General features: G+C 38.4%; 1 protein-coding gene across 16 annotated transcripts in view; it reads left to right on the top strand.

Annotated features, from left to right (window-relative positions):
- Nucleotides 1-17,465, top strand: part of PHLDB2 (pleckstrin homology like domain family B member 2) — a 129,144-nt gene that overhangs the window by 99,921 nt on the left and 11,758 nt on the right. For 6 of the 16 annotated variants that reach the window (XM_055085611.1, XM_024120106.3, XM_055085605.1 and 3 more), the window contains 6 exons: nt 1,587-1,730; nt 4,315-4,455; nt 5,643-5,742; nt 9,328-9,348; nt 11,264-11,299; nt 12,978-13,185. In XM_055085611.1, the coding sequence (XP_054941586.1) occupies nt 1,587-1,730; nt 4,315-4,455; nt 5,643-5,742; nt 9,328-9,348; nt 11,264-11,299; nt 12,978-13,185 (650 nt within the window). The remainder of the gene's footprint in view (nt 1-1,586; nt 1,731-4,314; nt 4,456-5,642; nt 5,743-9,327; nt 9,349-11,263; nt 11,300-12,977; nt 13,186-17,465) is intronic. The other 10 variants (XM_055085603.1, XM_055085608.1, XM_024120123.2 and 7 more) reach the window with 7 other exon arrangements.

Raw genomic sequence — 17,465 nt, 5'->3', positions numbered from 1 at the left:
CCTCCCTCCCTCCCTTCCTTCCTTCCTTCCTTCCTTCCTTCCTTCCTCTCCCTCCCTCTTTCCTTCTTTCTCTCTCTCTCTCACTCTCATTCTGTCACTTTTTTTAAAGAGTGATGAATTTATATCCAACTCTTTTAAACAAGTCCCACTTTTGGCAAATGACATACATTTTTGAAGCAATTAGTTAGGATATATGGTTATAACTCATATAAAGAATCCAACCTTGGTTTTGAAAGATTCTACTATCAACTTAGCAAAAAAATAACTCAAAGTTGTTACTCTTCACTGTCATTCATTATCAAAGATAAAATAAATTTGACAACCTATTTGTCAACTTCCTTTCTTCAATTTAATCTTATAAAACTTTACATAGTATCTATTGCCCCTTTCTGAAGTGCAAGACTGAATTCAGCAGCATTTTGATACCTCCAATTTATAAACAGTCAACTCTGGCTTTCTCCACTTTGTCAGAATTATAAATTCTCAGTGAAAACCTTGCTTGCAGCCTGCAATTTTTGCTTCACCAACATAACAATATCTTGCCTTTCCTGGAGCCACTGTTTGAAAGGATTGATGGGCAAATAGAAGAACCCAAGTGTTAAATTTAAGTCAGTTTACTTTTAAAAGAGAGATATTAATTTATACCCTTTATTCTTTTTTTCATACTGTTTTATTGGTGTGGTGAAAATCATGAACGGTCTGTACAATTACTTTCCATGGTAATTTACAAGTGCCTTTTCCTCAAATGTAAATTCAGGAGTTTTGATTCTCATCAATTTTGATTCATGGGTATTTTCTCTAAGCTGAAGCCAGAACCAAATCATTGAATTTAAAAGTAACTGGAAATTCTCTGTCCTAGGGGTAGAGTTGGGAGTTGGGCAAGCTGCCTTAAATTGAAACATCCTCAAGCTGCAACTTCATCTTAGGGATTTGTGTGTGTGTGTGTGTGTGTGTGTGTGCACGTGTGTATACACGTTTCTCTTGCTAAGGAAGGCTCACAAGAGAACAGTGTCCTTTTTATTTTCATTTTGTTGAGACACCTAAAGGCAAGATTCCATTAGGAATAAATTACTGCTTTATAAATGCCTTAGTGCAAAAACCAGTAACCTTTAGTCTACATCTATTCACTCTCTAATTTGTCAGGAAACAGAAGAAGGGAAAATCTAAAAACAAAGATTTATGGAAAAGGCTCTTGAATTAGAGAGTGATTGCACTGTCGATTTTATGTCTCACATTTATTTTTGCTTGTGATGATTTTAAATGCTGTGTAGTGACAACCTATTCAGTCAACAGAATGAATGCCGATATGGATGGATATTTAAATCAAAGGTATTGGGTTATTTATAATGAAGTCATTTTGATTTTATCTGAAAATTTACTTTTAATGTTTGAAATATCATTTTTTCAAGATTAAGCACCATAAATCCATTTTAATAGTTGATGATTGCCTTCATGAAACATCTGATAATACCACAGATATCTGGCTGTGATGCTCTAAGCTAACTCCATCGTACTGGAGCATTAATACTCTCGCATGCCTCAGCTCTTGCTTTCCTTGTGTTTAACTTCTGAATTCCTCCTTTTAGGGCTATATCATTGTAAATGAAATTAATGAGCCATGTGGCAATTCCACGAATCTCTCCCCTTCCACTCAGTTCCCTGCTGATGCTGATGCTGTTGCCACTGGGCCTACCACAGCTGTGCTGGTGAGCCAGCCACAAAATAAAGAGGTGTGTTGGCATGCCATTTCATTCATTCACTGCTTTCCTCATGTCAAAAATTAACCCATGGTTAACTGAAAATAAGGGTGTGTGAGACAAATATTTGTTTGGTTGACCAGAGGGCCAGAGTGATTGTGAGATGAAAAAACAGACCGATTTGGGGGTAGTGCTCTACCAATGATAATACTAGAAACCATGAAATATATGGTACAGAGTATAGAGTACTAGGAGAAGTTCAGAAAAATGAACGATACATATATACACACACACACACACACACATATATATCTCTTAGCACTTTAGCCCAACCTACTTTTCTCAGAAACCAAAAAGCCTTTCTAAAATTGTTGGTTTGAATCACCTTTCCAGTTTGATTTTGTCTTCTATTTTGTTTTGCAGTATGGATTTCTTCTTAATATTAAGCTGCTTTAAAACATCTGGGGAGGCATAAATAATAGTAAATTAAAATACCTCTTACGGATCCACGTTGCTCACAGTGTGGGATCGTAACAAGAGGCTAAATTGAAAGATACTGCCCATTATTTATGCCTCCTTGAGTAACATATAAGAAAACAAAACAATCAGATTATCAATTTCATTTCTTTGTCTTATTCTTTCATTTCCTATGGACACATATATATTTTTTCTTTCTCCTGTAAAGCAAAGAGCACCTGTCTGTTCTGGATTTATGTTTCCTTCCACCCTTTCTCCTCATCCTATCACTCAGCCTCCATCGGCCCCTTGGCCTGAAGTCGTGGCTACATCTGTCGATTCTTTTCCTTTAAATGACACACCACCTCCTCTACCAGCTAAGAAACACAGAAGGCAGCAGCAGCAGGACCAGCAGGTAATTAGGAACCCGTGTTTAGTTTCACCTTAACGGCAAACTTACTGATGTGAAATCTTCAACTTTTCCGAAGGTATTTTTTAAAAAGATAAGATGCATACTCCTGTTTTTTTTAAGGACATTTATTATGGCCTAAGAGCGTGGGGATTGTTAGAAAGTTTGAGACCTTGATTGTCCTCTCCTGGCTTTTGATATGTTTGAGCTAGTTTCACATCCTCATGCTTCAGTTCCCATTCAACCAAAATATTGCAACTTACTTCAGGTATTTTTCAAAATCATAATAATTATGTCCATAAAATCCATGGTGTAAGAAGTTGCTGTGTCAACACAAAATATTTTCCTTACACATTATTGAAACCATAATAATAGACATCATTCCTCTGCTATGAGCCAAAATTTCCTCAACATTTTACAAATGTCTCATTTCTTCCTTCTAACAATCCCGTGAAATACGAACTATCTCCATATTGATATTTAGGGAACTGAGGTTCAGCATTGGTAAGTAGCTTGTCCAGGGTGACACCACAAGCAGTGCCTTTGGTCCATAGAACAATAGTTTTTTATTGCACTTTTTAAAATAGATAATTTATTATTCCAAAAGTGTTGCCCTCCTTTTGATACATTCTATGCATACTCATGCTTCGGTATTCAAAAAATCTATTTTGAGACTCCTTTCCACTATAATCAAACCCTTATGTGAATTTGGCCCTAGAAGATCCTAAGGAGTCAGTCAATAGACCCCCCCCTGCCAAAGTAGGTGAGCTCTGGTTTCCTATGCCCAGCCCTTACCTTTCTTACAGCTACCTTTACTATCTATTACCTTTGGTTAAAGGACTATATCTCCTCATTACTTTTAGGTTAATAAGTATCTAGTATAAACAGATAATTATAAAGTTAAATTGCAGATATTCTCCATGATTGGCGTGTTTGGAGATTGATAGTAAGTTTGATAACCCAAAGTTGCGTTAATTTTTACATATTTCAAAAGCCTGAGTTCATATAAAAATGATCAAACCTAAAGAACCTCTAATTAGGAAATAAATTTACTATTGAAGACGTTTTGGGGGAGGCCAAGAAAAATTTGGATAAGTTTCGAGTTGGCAAAAATTTTGCCTTAGGAATCTGAAAAAAAAAATGAAATAGTCAACTGGAGGATTTTTAAATGTGAGGGATTGCTGTAGAGGCTCCTTGGCCAAGATCTTTTTTCAATCTAGAAGGATGCCTTATATGGAAACATTATGTGGATTTGGAGTGTGTTTATGTGATTGAAATATGATTCTAACTTTAAACCCACTTCCCTGTTTATGCTTTCTCTTCATTTCTTCCTTCTCCCTTTTCTTATTCTCCTCACACTGGGATCTGTGCCATCACACAGAACTGTCCAGACAGACAAAGGGAGAAACTGCTTACTTGCTTTGTCCACTGGCTGTTCCGCCATCCACATGGCAACCATCATAATAATTTGTAAGTTGTCCTGAGGCCCCAAGGCAGCAGGCACTACTACAGAAATGACAGGTGGATCTTTCTGAATTTTTCTAGGTTCAGTAATAAATTCTTCCAGTGTCTATGTACCTTACCAAATGCTAGCCCAATTTTCTTAGTGAATACAAGTCTAAGTTGAATAATTTTTTAAAATTCTGTGTTAAAATTCCAAAGCTTCTTTGTAAATGCATACCTCTTAATTACTTCAGTGACCTGTTTCAGTTAGTCAAGTTTTGCTATTCTGCTTTACATTTGCATTTAAAGCATTTTAGAAGTCTGGAAGAAAGGAAAAAACAGCACCAAGAAGGCCTCTATCTGAGTGACACTTTGCCTCGAAAGAAAACCACACCTTCCATATCCCCTCATTTCAGCAGTGCTACTATGGGGAGAAGCACCACCCCAAAGGTAGGACATGGGGAGAACCACGGGCTTCACCTTCAGTGAGTCTTTGTCCTTATGTTGACTGACATGCAAAGGCCCCTAAAGAACATGCTAAATGATAAACCATTAAGTTTGTTTGTTGGGCAGACGTCATAACTAAATTGCATTTTCTATCCTATTCAGAGGACATTTGGAATTATACGCTCTGGGACCAAAGCACCTGGTCCAGGGTATTTTCCACCACCACACAAGTGGTGAGTAGCTTTCACTTATGTGACACACTCCCGTAGCTGTATCCCAGATATGGAAATTGGAGGACATAAGCTCTGGATTCCAGGAATAATAGCAAAAAATATTTATCGAACCATTTCTTGGAGTCTGACGCTGGGCTAAGCCTTTGATGTGGATTGTTTTATTGTAACACCCAACAACACTAGGTAGTAGAGGTACTAATTAGTATCCCCATTGTACACATGGATAAAACTGAGGTGCAAAGAAGCTAGGTGACTGGTCCACCTGGTCACCTGAAGCTGGTCGGCACTGAAGCTAGAATGTGGATCCACGCGGTCTGATGCCTGAGTTGCCCTCACGCCCGTTCTACTGCCTTACTGAGGGGTCATGGCAGGAAGAGGGGAAGGGCAAGTGAGAAGGAGGTTTTGAGTGGGACAGACTTTGGAGTCCTTCCCTTGTCCTTAATCACTTTGTTTTCATCTATTTTATAAACTGGTGTTCCAAGGAATTCGCTATTTTGGAAGTGTGCTGAAACTACCGGGATAGTTACTATTAGGTGTCTCCAGTTTTCAGCCCACACGATCACTTGGAGCAGGTGGAAATTGGTGCCCTTGTAGCGTGTGTAGATCTCCTCTGTCCTTGTGCATGATGTGCATGCGTTCTTGTCCCTGCATCTGCTCCTTGCGCATGAAGGACTTTGAGTTATTCTCTAAGGTGGTTTTGGACAGTGTTTTCCCTATCTGTCTTCACTTTTGGAACTGCTGCCACTGGAGGAATGGCTGTGATGTTGAGACTGCTGTGGAACTCCTGGGGAGGGACAGCGACGGGCCTTTACCATTTAGCATCAACACACGGGGTGCAAAGATCTACCTTTGCTGCCTTCTGCGCTTAGACAGGAGCTAGGAAGCAGCGATGTGACCATGTCCAGAAGGACCATTGGGCCTGCAGTTTGCCTGAGTTTTTCCTCCTGTTTCTCACAGGGCCACCTGCCCCTGGGACAGAGCAACAGCTGTGGCAGTGTGCTCCCCCACTCGCTGGCAACCATGACCAAAGACTCAGAATCTCGGAGGATGCTCAGAGGTAGGTACCTTTTAAGCCCAGTGTCATGTCCTTTGTCAAGCATTAGAATTCCTCAGGGACAGGGAGACCAAACAGAGTTGGGGATCAATCTAAGTCCTCAACTTTACTTTTTATTTTTTTTAAATTTTATTGAAGTATAGTTGATTTACAATGTTGTGTTAATTTCTGCTGTACAGCAAAGTGATTCAGTCAACTTTACTCTTAATGTGTCCACTTAGGGGAGGGATATATATATATGTATACTTCCTTACTGTTGTACTGAGATAAGTTTTCCTATATGCACATTTGGCTGGTACATACCCATTGTACTTTATAAATTCAGTAGACTTCTCCAATCAGAAAGGCCCACAGAGAATTACTAACCTTCCCATTTGATTGGGAGAAGGAAAAAAGAGACCCCTGAGATCCTGAGAGATTATCAAGGCACTTAACCAAGTCAAATCACTCCCCTGGTTTGTGTCTGAGCCACCCTGTTGAACACGTGCTAAAGACTCATTGAGGTGACACAGAGCACTAGTGGCCCAGGACAGACTTCCCTTAGGCCTTTTAAAGTGGCTTGAGCTTTTATTCTATGTGGTTGTTAGGTTTCAGGTAGACTTGGACTCTCAGCATGTTCTGTTTCTTTGTAATAATATGTTGCATTTCTTATGGGGTTCCCTAGTAGTCTTTGTGGGGCTAGAAGAAAATACTGTAAGGCATTTCCAGAGGTGAGCTTCTCGTGCAGATTAGATTTATCGTGTTAACACGATAGTTTAGGTCCACTTATATTGGCCCTAACTTTTGAGCAGGCATGGTGCTAGACAGCAAAAATGCAGATAAATTACATGATCTTTGCCCTTGAAATGCCTAGAGTCTCATGAGGAAGAGAAAAACAAAACAGATGCTTTCAATAAAATGTGGTAAATGCAGTGATGGATGTATGCCCGGGATGTGAATGGGGATGCTGACAGAGTGATGAGCGTCTGGCCTCTCAATGTGTTCATTAGTGGGATTGAAACCCTTCCCTCTAAGCCAGCTTAGAGTCAATTCTGACTGCTTGGCCTCTTTGCTAATGTCACCAGGGAATAATCACGAGTACCATTAGAAATATGTTTATATATTGGTGTATATATATGCATGTATACATAATGTGTATATGTGTATGGATAAGTGAGCTATATTGAATGAGGATTTCATATCATTACCAGAGCGATTTAAGAGTTAATAGAAGCTATGGTGTTCATAAAAGTGGTTTATAATATATGAGAAGTTTACAGTGTTAACCTTTGAATAAAATACATTTGATTGAACTTCTCTTTTATTTTATCATAATTTCTTAATAAACTAAAAATATCTCTTATGGTATATAAATGATAAACATAAATGAGTATATTTTGGCTCTCATTAATCACTGTTCTCTTGTGGGTCACGTCTGTTTTCCGTTGAAGCATTTCTCTGTGATATTTGTAAATTTCTTTTTAAAAGTATTTTTCCACTGCTGAAGGCATCAAAGTTTGGACTGGCCACAGCACCATACTTTATGTTGAAAGTTTTTGCCTTAAGATAGAGAGTAAGAAAAACTAGTCCTTTATACCAAACAAACCTGTCAACAATACTGTGTAAGAGGATTCTTGTGAGAATATGGTGAAACTGGAGGGATGTTTGCTCTCTATTTTTCTCGTCTGTGTTCCCACCAAATAATGGGAATCCCCATGTTAGGTCCGTGAAGAAGAACTGAGCCAATTCCCTTAGGTCACATTAGGTACCCTCCACAAAATCTGTTGTCTTTGACCTGTCTTTTGTGCTCCTGTTCTTCACTGTTGGGTCTTTTGTACATCCCAGAAGTCTGCAGCCTGTCTTTCCCTGCTGCAGCTCTGAGTGGTGTTCCTCTTTTTAAAGAGTTTCATGTGGTGATGATGAGACAGCTTCTGAGGAAATAGAGAAGCCTCGTATGTGTGCTGATCCAAGAGGATGTGATGTATCTTGTGAGGCCAGCCTGCCACCCTTGGCTTGCCCGCCCAGAGGAGGAAGGGTCAGGGACTGCAGTTTTTAGAGCTACAACGGACCATAAAATTGGCAGGATTTTCTACTAAGCCCATACAGGTGGCCCACAAGGACCAGGAAGGATGAATCATAATTTCATTTGGAATTGTTTCACTACTACTTGTTGGCTCCATTAAAATAGCAAACACCAAGTAAAAGTCCATGGTTTTGAAAAAAATCACACCTCGCACATTTTTCATTAACTCAAATTAAATAGATCTTATCATTTTTATGACTTACACAAATTAACTTAAATGAACTATTTTTTTGCTGCTTATTCACAATGGACACATCAAGGACAATGGTGTAAGTATAAGCCTTCCTTCAATAAGCACTTTTTTAATAGACCTGACAGCGTGAATCATGCAAACAAAGATCTCTGAGAGCAGAGTTTAAAGCAAAGAGTCCAGAGACTCAGATCCTAAAGTTGTAATGTTATTGGCTTTTGTACAACTTGTGAACTATTCCTTTGTAAGCTTTAGAATGAATGAAATCTTTGTCCTTTTGTCTTCTGTTCAATGCAGGAAAGTCCAAGAAAGGTATGACAACCTCCCTGTGTGGTGTTTTTGTTTCCAGCAAATAGTGAAAGGTCATTGTCATCTTTAAGAAATGATCAGATTTAAAACTGTACAATGGTGGACTTTTAGTTTAATGATTATTCCTTTTTACACATTAGAGGAAAATTGTTGCACATTTGCTAGAAGCACAATGCTGCGTGCAGCTGCTGTTCATTCACCGGCAGCTGCATGACCCTCTTTGTTTTGATTTTTTTATTGCAAGGTCAGACCATGCAGGAAACACGAGTGCTTCGGAAGCACCGTTTTGTAAGACTCAGGATCTAGATAAAGAAAAGAGTGGGCCTTGTGATGTGTATAGGCTAAGTGTAAAATATGATGTTCCCCCTTTATAAAGGCCAGGTATAAATAAGGCAGGTGGCAGGCTATGTGAGAGGATGGAAGGATTTAGGAGGCTCCTACCTATTCATTCCATTTAAGCCTTGAGACTTAGTAAAGAGTGAAGAACAGCCTAAATTGCTGGCTAGAATAAATGGTTCTTATGTGGCTGGGCGACAGAAATGTAGGGCATTAAAAGACTGACTTGTTATAAAGTTTGATGGACTGTGCTTCAAATCACTGAATGGCATTTTACAAACCTTAAGTCTTAAAAACTATTTGTTAATGTCTTCTTGGAAAAAAGAATTGTTTTATAGATATAATCTTGTTTTTATTCTCCCTGTTTTCTAGTTGAACATGTGTGAAAGATTTTTTTTTCCTGTAACAAATCATTTTTGACTGTGTGCATGTATCAGAAGCTTGTTTTTGTTTTGTTAACTTCTTAAGTTAGTCTCTATTAACTCAAATTTAATCTAAAAATGTGAATATCTTACCTTGTCAAGCTGTTATTGTTACTAACACCGTCAATGACTGCATGTTGGAAGACGTTTATTTTTCCTGTCCCTTTGTCATCCTTTTGATCTTGTATCTTTCTCCCTTTCTCTATCATTCTCCTCCTCATTCCTGACTTGTCCTGCACCTTCATCTTCCGGCTGTGGACTATGGTTAGGAAGAATGAATGTCTCAGCAGGTGAGAAATTGTCAGAAATACTGATTAATTTTATCCTCTTAAACCGAGGTTATAATTTTAAGTCACCTCATTTTCTGTATTAAGGCCCAGATAACCATTTTAAGGTATATAACACACATTTGGAAAATATTGGCAAGATTATATATCCCATAATGGTTAACTCACAAAGCACTTTTCAGGTACAATTAGCCAGAATTCATAGAGATTGACATTAAAAATAATGATAACAATAATAGTAATAAATGGGCCTTGAACGTCCAACCTATTGGCTCCTCTGGGGCAGTGAAGAGAGTTGAGTTGATTTGGATTCCAGGTATGTGCTATGCTTAGCAACCAGCCTCAGATATCATCAGGTCTTACTTTATAAACTTTATAAAATACCCTATTCAAACAGCAATTTCCATCTGGACAGGAAGGATTTAGAGCATTTACAAGGCCCTTTTTACTTTTCAGATGCTGTCCCACTGCTGAATATTATTCTTGCTACATAATTTAAAAACAAAAACAAAAACCAAGCAGGCTCAGGGATTTGGGGAAGTCTCATTTTTTCCAGTCCACTTACTTTGCCCCACCCGAAACAGTAGATGCATTCCACTTCCTTATTTAGTCACTAATATATTGGGTTGGCCAAAAAGTTCATTTGGGTTTTTCAGTAACATCTTACAGAAAAACCTGAACAAACTTTTTTTGGAATTTATTGAACAAGTGAATTCATTCAGTGACTCTTTATTTTGTGACATCTGAATGCTAAACAAGTGGGGATTCTGTGGTGAACAGGACATATATGACCCCCTCCCTGATAACTTATACTTGAGCAGTGGCTTAATCCAGCTCACACCTGTTCTGGTGCTGCTTCATGCACAGCAGTTCCTCTTGGGCCTCCTACCAGGAACGCTCTTTCCATCTCCTGTGCTCCTATAGTGTCCTTCTGTTGAAAGTATCTGTACCTTTAAATGGCCAGGCCAGAGCCTCGATCCCAAAGCCAGCTCTTAGGAATCACGCTGGTGCAATTCTGGGGTCACGAGGGAGAGGTCCATGCCCCAGATTGTAATTGCAGGGGTAACTTGTTTTTTCGGAATTGTTCAGGAGGGAGGAGGCTAAGTCAGGTGACAGCTGAGTTCATCGTGATCAGTAAAATATTGCCGGTTGCGAGGATAGAAGGGACTGCATAAGATGGACATTCCCACTCACACTGGATCCACAGGAAACTAAAATCTTGCCTTGGAAGCTACTTGTTAGCAGCAGCCTTTTTTTTGTTTAAGTTGCCATGAAAATGCAAGGTGCTTATCCTACCACCAGAGTGATGCAAGGTTTTCTCAGACGTAGAGCAAAGAAATAAAATAAAAATAAAACACATAGTGAGGTGATCTAGGGAATTTACGTTCACAATCCTTAGCACAGCACACATTGTAACACGGCTCTCCCTTATGGCCGCATCCGAAAACTTGGAGCCATTTTAGTTTACTGTCTACCTCACCTGAAGGTGGTAAGTTCATTTTCTTATTCTGTGGTAGTTTAGGAAAAAAAAAAAAAAATCCTGGAACATCTGAGGAGCAGGGCATACAGTTGCTTTAAGAAGAAATATGTTCCCCGTCTTTTCTGCTTTTCCAAGAAAGTGTTAATTGCATTGTAGGAACTGGCTTTTCCTCATAGTGAAAAACTGAAGGGAAGGGAGGTTGTGGCACCTGTCATCACCAAGGAGATAAGTCTTATATGTTTGAAATGACAGGGCTGTCTTTTAGGGATGTGTTTTTGGTGTCGTTGGTGCCAGTGTGAACGTTTCTTTGGCAACAAACCTTTTTTGAAAGTATAAGGAAATATATGTGTGTGAGCTTTTCAAATAATTTCTGGTGTTTTTTTTTTTTTAATTGTCCCCCTTTATTTTCATAATGAATAACTGGAAACGATTTAAAAGGAGCAGTTAGCAATTCCAAAAGTTCAAGTATCAAAGGTAAATATTTGAGTAATGAAATATTATTTATATTTTAAATATAAATATTATTAATAAATAATAAATATTATTATATTTATAATAATTATATTATTATTTTGCCTTTCTTAAGACAAAAAAAAAAGACACAAGCTCCACGCTTATGAATGCACTGGCTTTGTGTAATGCTTTATGCATTAATCATTACAATTAATAATATTCTCTCTAAAGTCTCATGGTGTGCTTTTATGTTTTGCATCTTTCCTTAGCAAAGTGATATGTAGTTTTTACATACGTGTATATTTATAATTTATAATTACATCTTATATCAAGGAAACTTATTTTCCCAGAAATGCCTTAACCTGAGCTAACATATTTTCACTTAGATATCTAAAACTGCTCTAAATACTAATGGCATGCAAACTCCTCATGGAACTCAAATCATTTTACAGATTTAGTTTTGGTCTATAATGTTTTGTTAAAGCATCATGGATGTGGCTTCCATTTTTAAATGGAAATATTTAATCAACAGCTGAGGAAGCTGTTTGGAATTACTTGCCTTCTTTTGCCCTCTGGCCTGCTTTTTGCCATTTCATTACTAATTAAAAGCCTCATAGAAAGGTAGGTGAAGTACAAGAAAACAGGGAAAATCCAGATGGTCCAACTGTAAACTCTTAATAGGTCTGGTAAGTAAATTTGATCAGGGAGAAAGTGATTGCAAACTATGGTACTGGTTAGAGAAACATCTTTTTAATGAATTAAGGGATTTGTTTATCACTATGATCCCTGATTCCTGAATACATGCTAAATAGAGAATTAAAAGGAAGAATAATTCGATTTGTGATGCCGAAAATCAGCTACCAGAAGAAAGCCATAGAATAACACAAAGTCAAGCCAATGGCCTAATGTGCCAGCTGACCAGGTACCAGTGTAAGGAAAACCCCTCTTATTAGTGGCACTTTTGCTCCTGCTGATGTGATCCCTATGTTTTCATACGGTTGATATCACCAACTAGCTGAAGGCTGACTGTTAAGGCAGAAAAAGAAGAGAGCTATATATACACTAATTAGGAGGAATACAACCTTTAGAAGGATTGTTGATTCTGAGTGTTTTAAATAAGTAATTGGCAGACAAGGGAATTTGAAAAAAAAGAATGAGAAAAATGTCAGTTTGAACATTAACCTGATTAAAAGTGTTATTGATATGAGTGAGACACAGGTTTCTCAAATCTGACACCTAGATGATCCACCTGCTATTTTATGACCAGACCCAGTACCCTTTAAATTGCAATACCACTGAAGAAGTGACTGCCCGAAAACCTTGCTGTTGCTTGTCCCTAGAGTCATCTTGCTTCACTTAAACCCAGCTATTATCGGAGGATTCAGGGCCTTTAAATGTGTTTCTGTTTTGGTTTTGTGTGTGTGCTGATGTATTATTCTCGGTTGTGCTGAGATGTAGAAATGGCATAGGAAAGTGTCAAGTGATCTGCTGACAGAAAAGATCATTCACAAGACCACTTCTTTGAAACTCTTCCTTGCACTGAGCATTATGCCATTTCTTTGATCTTCTCGGCTTCAAAACAAATTAGACCAAGGCCCCAGTTTCATAGGCAGATGTTTTGGGTTCCTGGTTTAAGTCTTAGAAGATCTAAGACTGAAAAAAATGAGGCATACTAATGTATTTATGACTCTCTCCTTAGGATATAATCACCAACAGATGAGTGAAGGACAAAGGCAGAAGTCTTCTGAATTTTACAGCCGCACAGCATCTGAATCAAATGTCTACTTGAACAGTTTCCACTACCCAGATCACAGCTACAAGGACCAGGCCTTTGATACTCTGAGCCTAGACAGCTCTGACAGCATGGAGACAAGCATCTCTGCCTGCTCACCTGACAATATCTCTAGGTGAGATGTATCCCTGGGGAAGGTTTCTGGTTTGGAAAAGCACCTGTCAGTTTCGAAAAGTAAAGCCATCAATTTGGGGCCATGTATATGTACAAGCCCAAATTTCTGAAACATAAAGAGTCTACAGTAGAGAAGAGGGTTGGGTGTCATGGTGGTCTTTGAAAGTAGTTTCTTTGTATCCTGTGTGACTGAGGCAGTCACACACCATCTAATCCATTTTCTCCTTTACTCTATTCTTTACTTTTGACTTCACGCGTATACTGCACTTGAAAATGGATTTGCCTCTGTTGGTTGACTCCAACTTCATTAGGACTGCTTTTGATTCAATAAAGAAGTAATTTCCAACAGAGTAAGAATTTGAAGGATATCTTACCCTTATGTTTTGTTGAAAGGAAGGCTTTAGCTGTTCTGCATCTTAAAATTTTGTAAGGATTTAACCATTCACATTTGTGTTCATACTTTGAGGCAAGCAAAGGCGGTCTTAGGGGATTATGGCCAAAGGTGCATCTAAAATATGGATCTAGTCAGAGTGCTCCTTCAAAATCTTGTGATGGGAACTTCCCTGGTGGCACACTGGTTAAGAATCCGCCTGCCAATGCAGGCGACACGGGTTCGAGCCCTGGTCCGGGAAGATCCCACATGCTGCGGAGCAGCTGAGCCTGTGCGCCACAACTACTGAAGCCTACGCACCTAGAGCCCATGCTCTGCAACAAGAGAAGCCACCGCAGTGAGAAACCCGTGCACCACAACGAAGAGTAGCCCCCGCTCACCACAACTAGAGAAAGCCCGCGCATAGCAACAAAGACCCAATGCAGCCAAATATTTATTAATTAATTAATTAAAAAAAAAAAAAAAAAAAAAGCTTGTGATGATGCCCTACTACCTTTTGAATAAAGTCAGACCCCAGAGCCTGGCATTCTAGATCCAGCCCAACTCCCCATTCATTCTCTCCTCCTGATACACCTCCCAGAGCTTCTTGTTCATTGAGAGGGTGATGAATTCTCAGATCTCTGTGCCTTTGACCATATTGGTTCTAGCCCTGGGATCATGTAATCTGTTCTTTCTTTTATTTGTATGCTCATTCATTCCACAAATCCTTATAGAATATTCTACAGTTAACAGTGAGCTGGAGTTGGCTCAAACCGGCTGACAAGAGCCAAAGGTGTACATCTCTTCCTAACTCTGTGATCAGTGATGTCATGTTGGTAGCTTGAAATTGGCCATGGTGGGAGTATTTACTCCACATAAATAGACATTTGCTGCATATCAGGGGTTTTGTTTTTCTCCAGAGAGCTAGTTTACCAGCACACCACTATCTAGAGTCAATTCATCCTCTCATTTGTTTATTCCCTCAACCTGTACTTACTGAGCATTGAGAGTGTCTGGCATTGCAAAATGTCTTTACCTTCCCCCAACCCCTCCCATTTTAGCCTGGAGAAAGTCTCCTCATCCTTTAAGCTCAAACTTAAGTTGGAAACTCATGAGAATTTCTCCTTTCAGGGCATTTTTCTTTCATGTTTCCATGGAACTTGATACTTTTTCCTGTTATATCACTGATCACATTGCAGCATACAGTTTTTTTCTTCAATAATTAATTGGTACATTCCTCAATGTCAAGGAGGATGTCTAATTATCTTTTGGTTTCCACATTCAGCAGAGATCTGGGCACATAGTAGGCATTCAGTAAGTGTCAGCTGAATAAATACCTCGGGATATTTGATTTTTTTCTTTGTTTGATCTATTTCAATTGGCTGAGGAACCATTATGAGTTCAACCCCCAAAGCATCCAATATTTAATCAATGTTCATTGAGCAATTGTGTGTCTCAAGTGAAAATGTCTAGTTGAATAATGGCCATCAAAAAATCTTTCCTCTATTGCAATGAAGTCACAGGCTGGGACAGGAGCTTTGGGGGCTCGACCTGACAACTGATTGTGCTACTGGAAGCAGATCACAGAACTCTCTCGATCCTGATTTGCTAATCTGCTAAATGGAGGATTGTTTCTTGAATGCAAGAGGATGATGGATTTTAAAATATTTTGGTGGAAAATTTCCATCGTGTATATAGAATTTCTTTCTTTACAAAGGTTTGAATCATTTGCTCCTCACCCGCGCCCCCCAAAAAAGGAGTGACAGCGACGGAGGGAAAGTAATATCAGCAAGGTATACTTAGCTTTGGGTTAGTGTCTCATAAATGAAAAGAATATGAGAGACCTAAATCTAACCAGATATTATAGCCAGGAAATTTGGGGAGTGGAAGAAAAGAAGAAAAGGATAGATGCTACAGTTTGTGGTAAATAGAATATAGTGTATTTTAATTCTGGCATCATAATGTTTGAAATATTGATATTACTGGATATATCCTGTCAGAGAAGGAAATGAGTCCCTTGGGAAAAACACTAAAGCAACCGTGAGAATTATAGGTATGTCTCCTTGTTACAAGGGAAAATTTAATTTAATTTAAATTTAAGTAGGGAGTTATGTAATAATAAAGAATAAAGATAATTTTTTGCTGCCATTATTTTTTAATGTCAGAAGGGTTAGTAATTCACTTCATTCAATATTAGAAGATACGGTATCTCACTTTTTAAAAAATGAAAGACACTTGAGTGTGTGGAACAATTGGGCATCAAACCATCCATCTCTTGCTCTGAAGGAGCTCTCGTAATACCCGCTGCTCCCAGGAGGATGTCAGAGAGTCATGCAGGGGTGCCGGGAGCTGATGTTCTCAGGACAGAAAGCTTAGAATTTTGAGTACTTATTCATAGTTGCCAGTAAACCGACCAATTAAATGTGTTACTTTTGAATAACAGGACACAAACAAAAGTCAGCAACTCGGCAACTATTGTATAATGATGATGGGAGGAATAAAAGTTGACGGTGCAGCCATTTCATTTCCCGGTATAGGGATCTCAGAGGGGTTTCTTAGGCACTCTGCACTTTTGCAAGTTGTGATTTTGAAAACATCAGACTACTTTCCCAAATAATTGTGACCATTTTAAAGCAATATACCTGTGGTGAACGCCTGATAGCTTGACCATTTTTTTGGTCTATTTTTGAGCCATCTTTAATAAATAAATACACTCTATATTATAGTTTTCCTATCTTGGTGGCTTTTTCTGCTCCTTGCCTCTTCATCTCCACCAAAAACTGAAAGTAAATATGCATTCCTCCAAATGATCACTCCTCAAACCCCATCTCTCATATCTAAAGGTGGTAACAGCAGCAGTGCAGCAGTGAGTACAGGAAATTACCTAAAAGGGAGCCACTTCAGTTAGATTTACCAAGCATTAGAAGTTTAGGTCTAGAGACTTAAGCACAGTGGCCACCAACATCTTAATTTAATTTTATTTGTTCACCTACTTACTTTTTCTTTAAATGGTTTCCAAAGGTAGAAAATGAGAATTGACTCCACTAAATGTGCCATACTAAGAGGATAGCATTATTGCAGAGTGATCATTCCTGGAAGGTAGCTACATGTGACCATGATCATTTTCCATAGTTACTTCACAGAGAACTGACGCAGTGCTGCTAGCAGTCATAGATAACTAACCAATCATCATGGTCAGAAATTACTAATAGTATTTATTTAAATATGCTTTCAGATTCTCTGAATGTCAAAAAATTGAAGCCAAAGTAGAAGATGCCTACAAAGGGTCTAGTATAAATAAAAGGGACAGAGAAAGAACAAACAAACAAACAAACAAGCATTTCTCTTCTGTGCCGCCATCTACCTAAAAAAAATTCATGCTGCCCTAAGATAAGCTTGTACCTATTTTTATGAAGGAAAATAATGTGATAAACATCAGGAAAATGGTAATAGGGAACTAATGTTTGGCATGTATAGTATGACAGCACATCCTAAATGGGAACTTTTTGAAGATAGGTAGAAAGATAGAAATAAAGAAATAAAGAACCAAAAATTTTTCTCTTTTTTTAGATTTTTTAAAAATTATGTATTAAAATATCCTAAAATTATACACATTTTAAAGAGGTAATTCCATGCTGAAGTTCTAGCAACATAAACTTAGTCTTGTGGTTTATTATGTCACAAAAAGCCATTGGTAGAATTATCGAATTACTCAGAGTTGTGGGTACCTTTGCCTTACACTTTTTGTTGAGACATCATTTTCGTGTCCAGCAGAAAGTTCTTTGAGTCAGACGTGTTTTTGCTTTTTCAACATCATTACTTACACTGTACACAAATATAAAGCTAAGAAAACAGGTCTTGGGTCTTAGAAAACAGCAGCTGAAGGTCAATTCTGCATAAAGTCTGTTTTC

The sequence above is a fragment of the Physeter macrocephalus genome, chromosome 1, assembly GCF_002837175.3.
Source record: "Physeter macrocephalus isolate SW-GA chromosome 1, ASM283717v5, whole genome shotgun sequence".
NCBI classification, from domain to species: domain Eukaryota; kingdom Metazoa; phylum Chordata; class Mammalia; order Artiodactyla; family Physeteridae; genus Physeter; species Physeter macrocephalus.
This window is presented reverse-complemented; position numbering and strand designations above follow the sequence as displayed.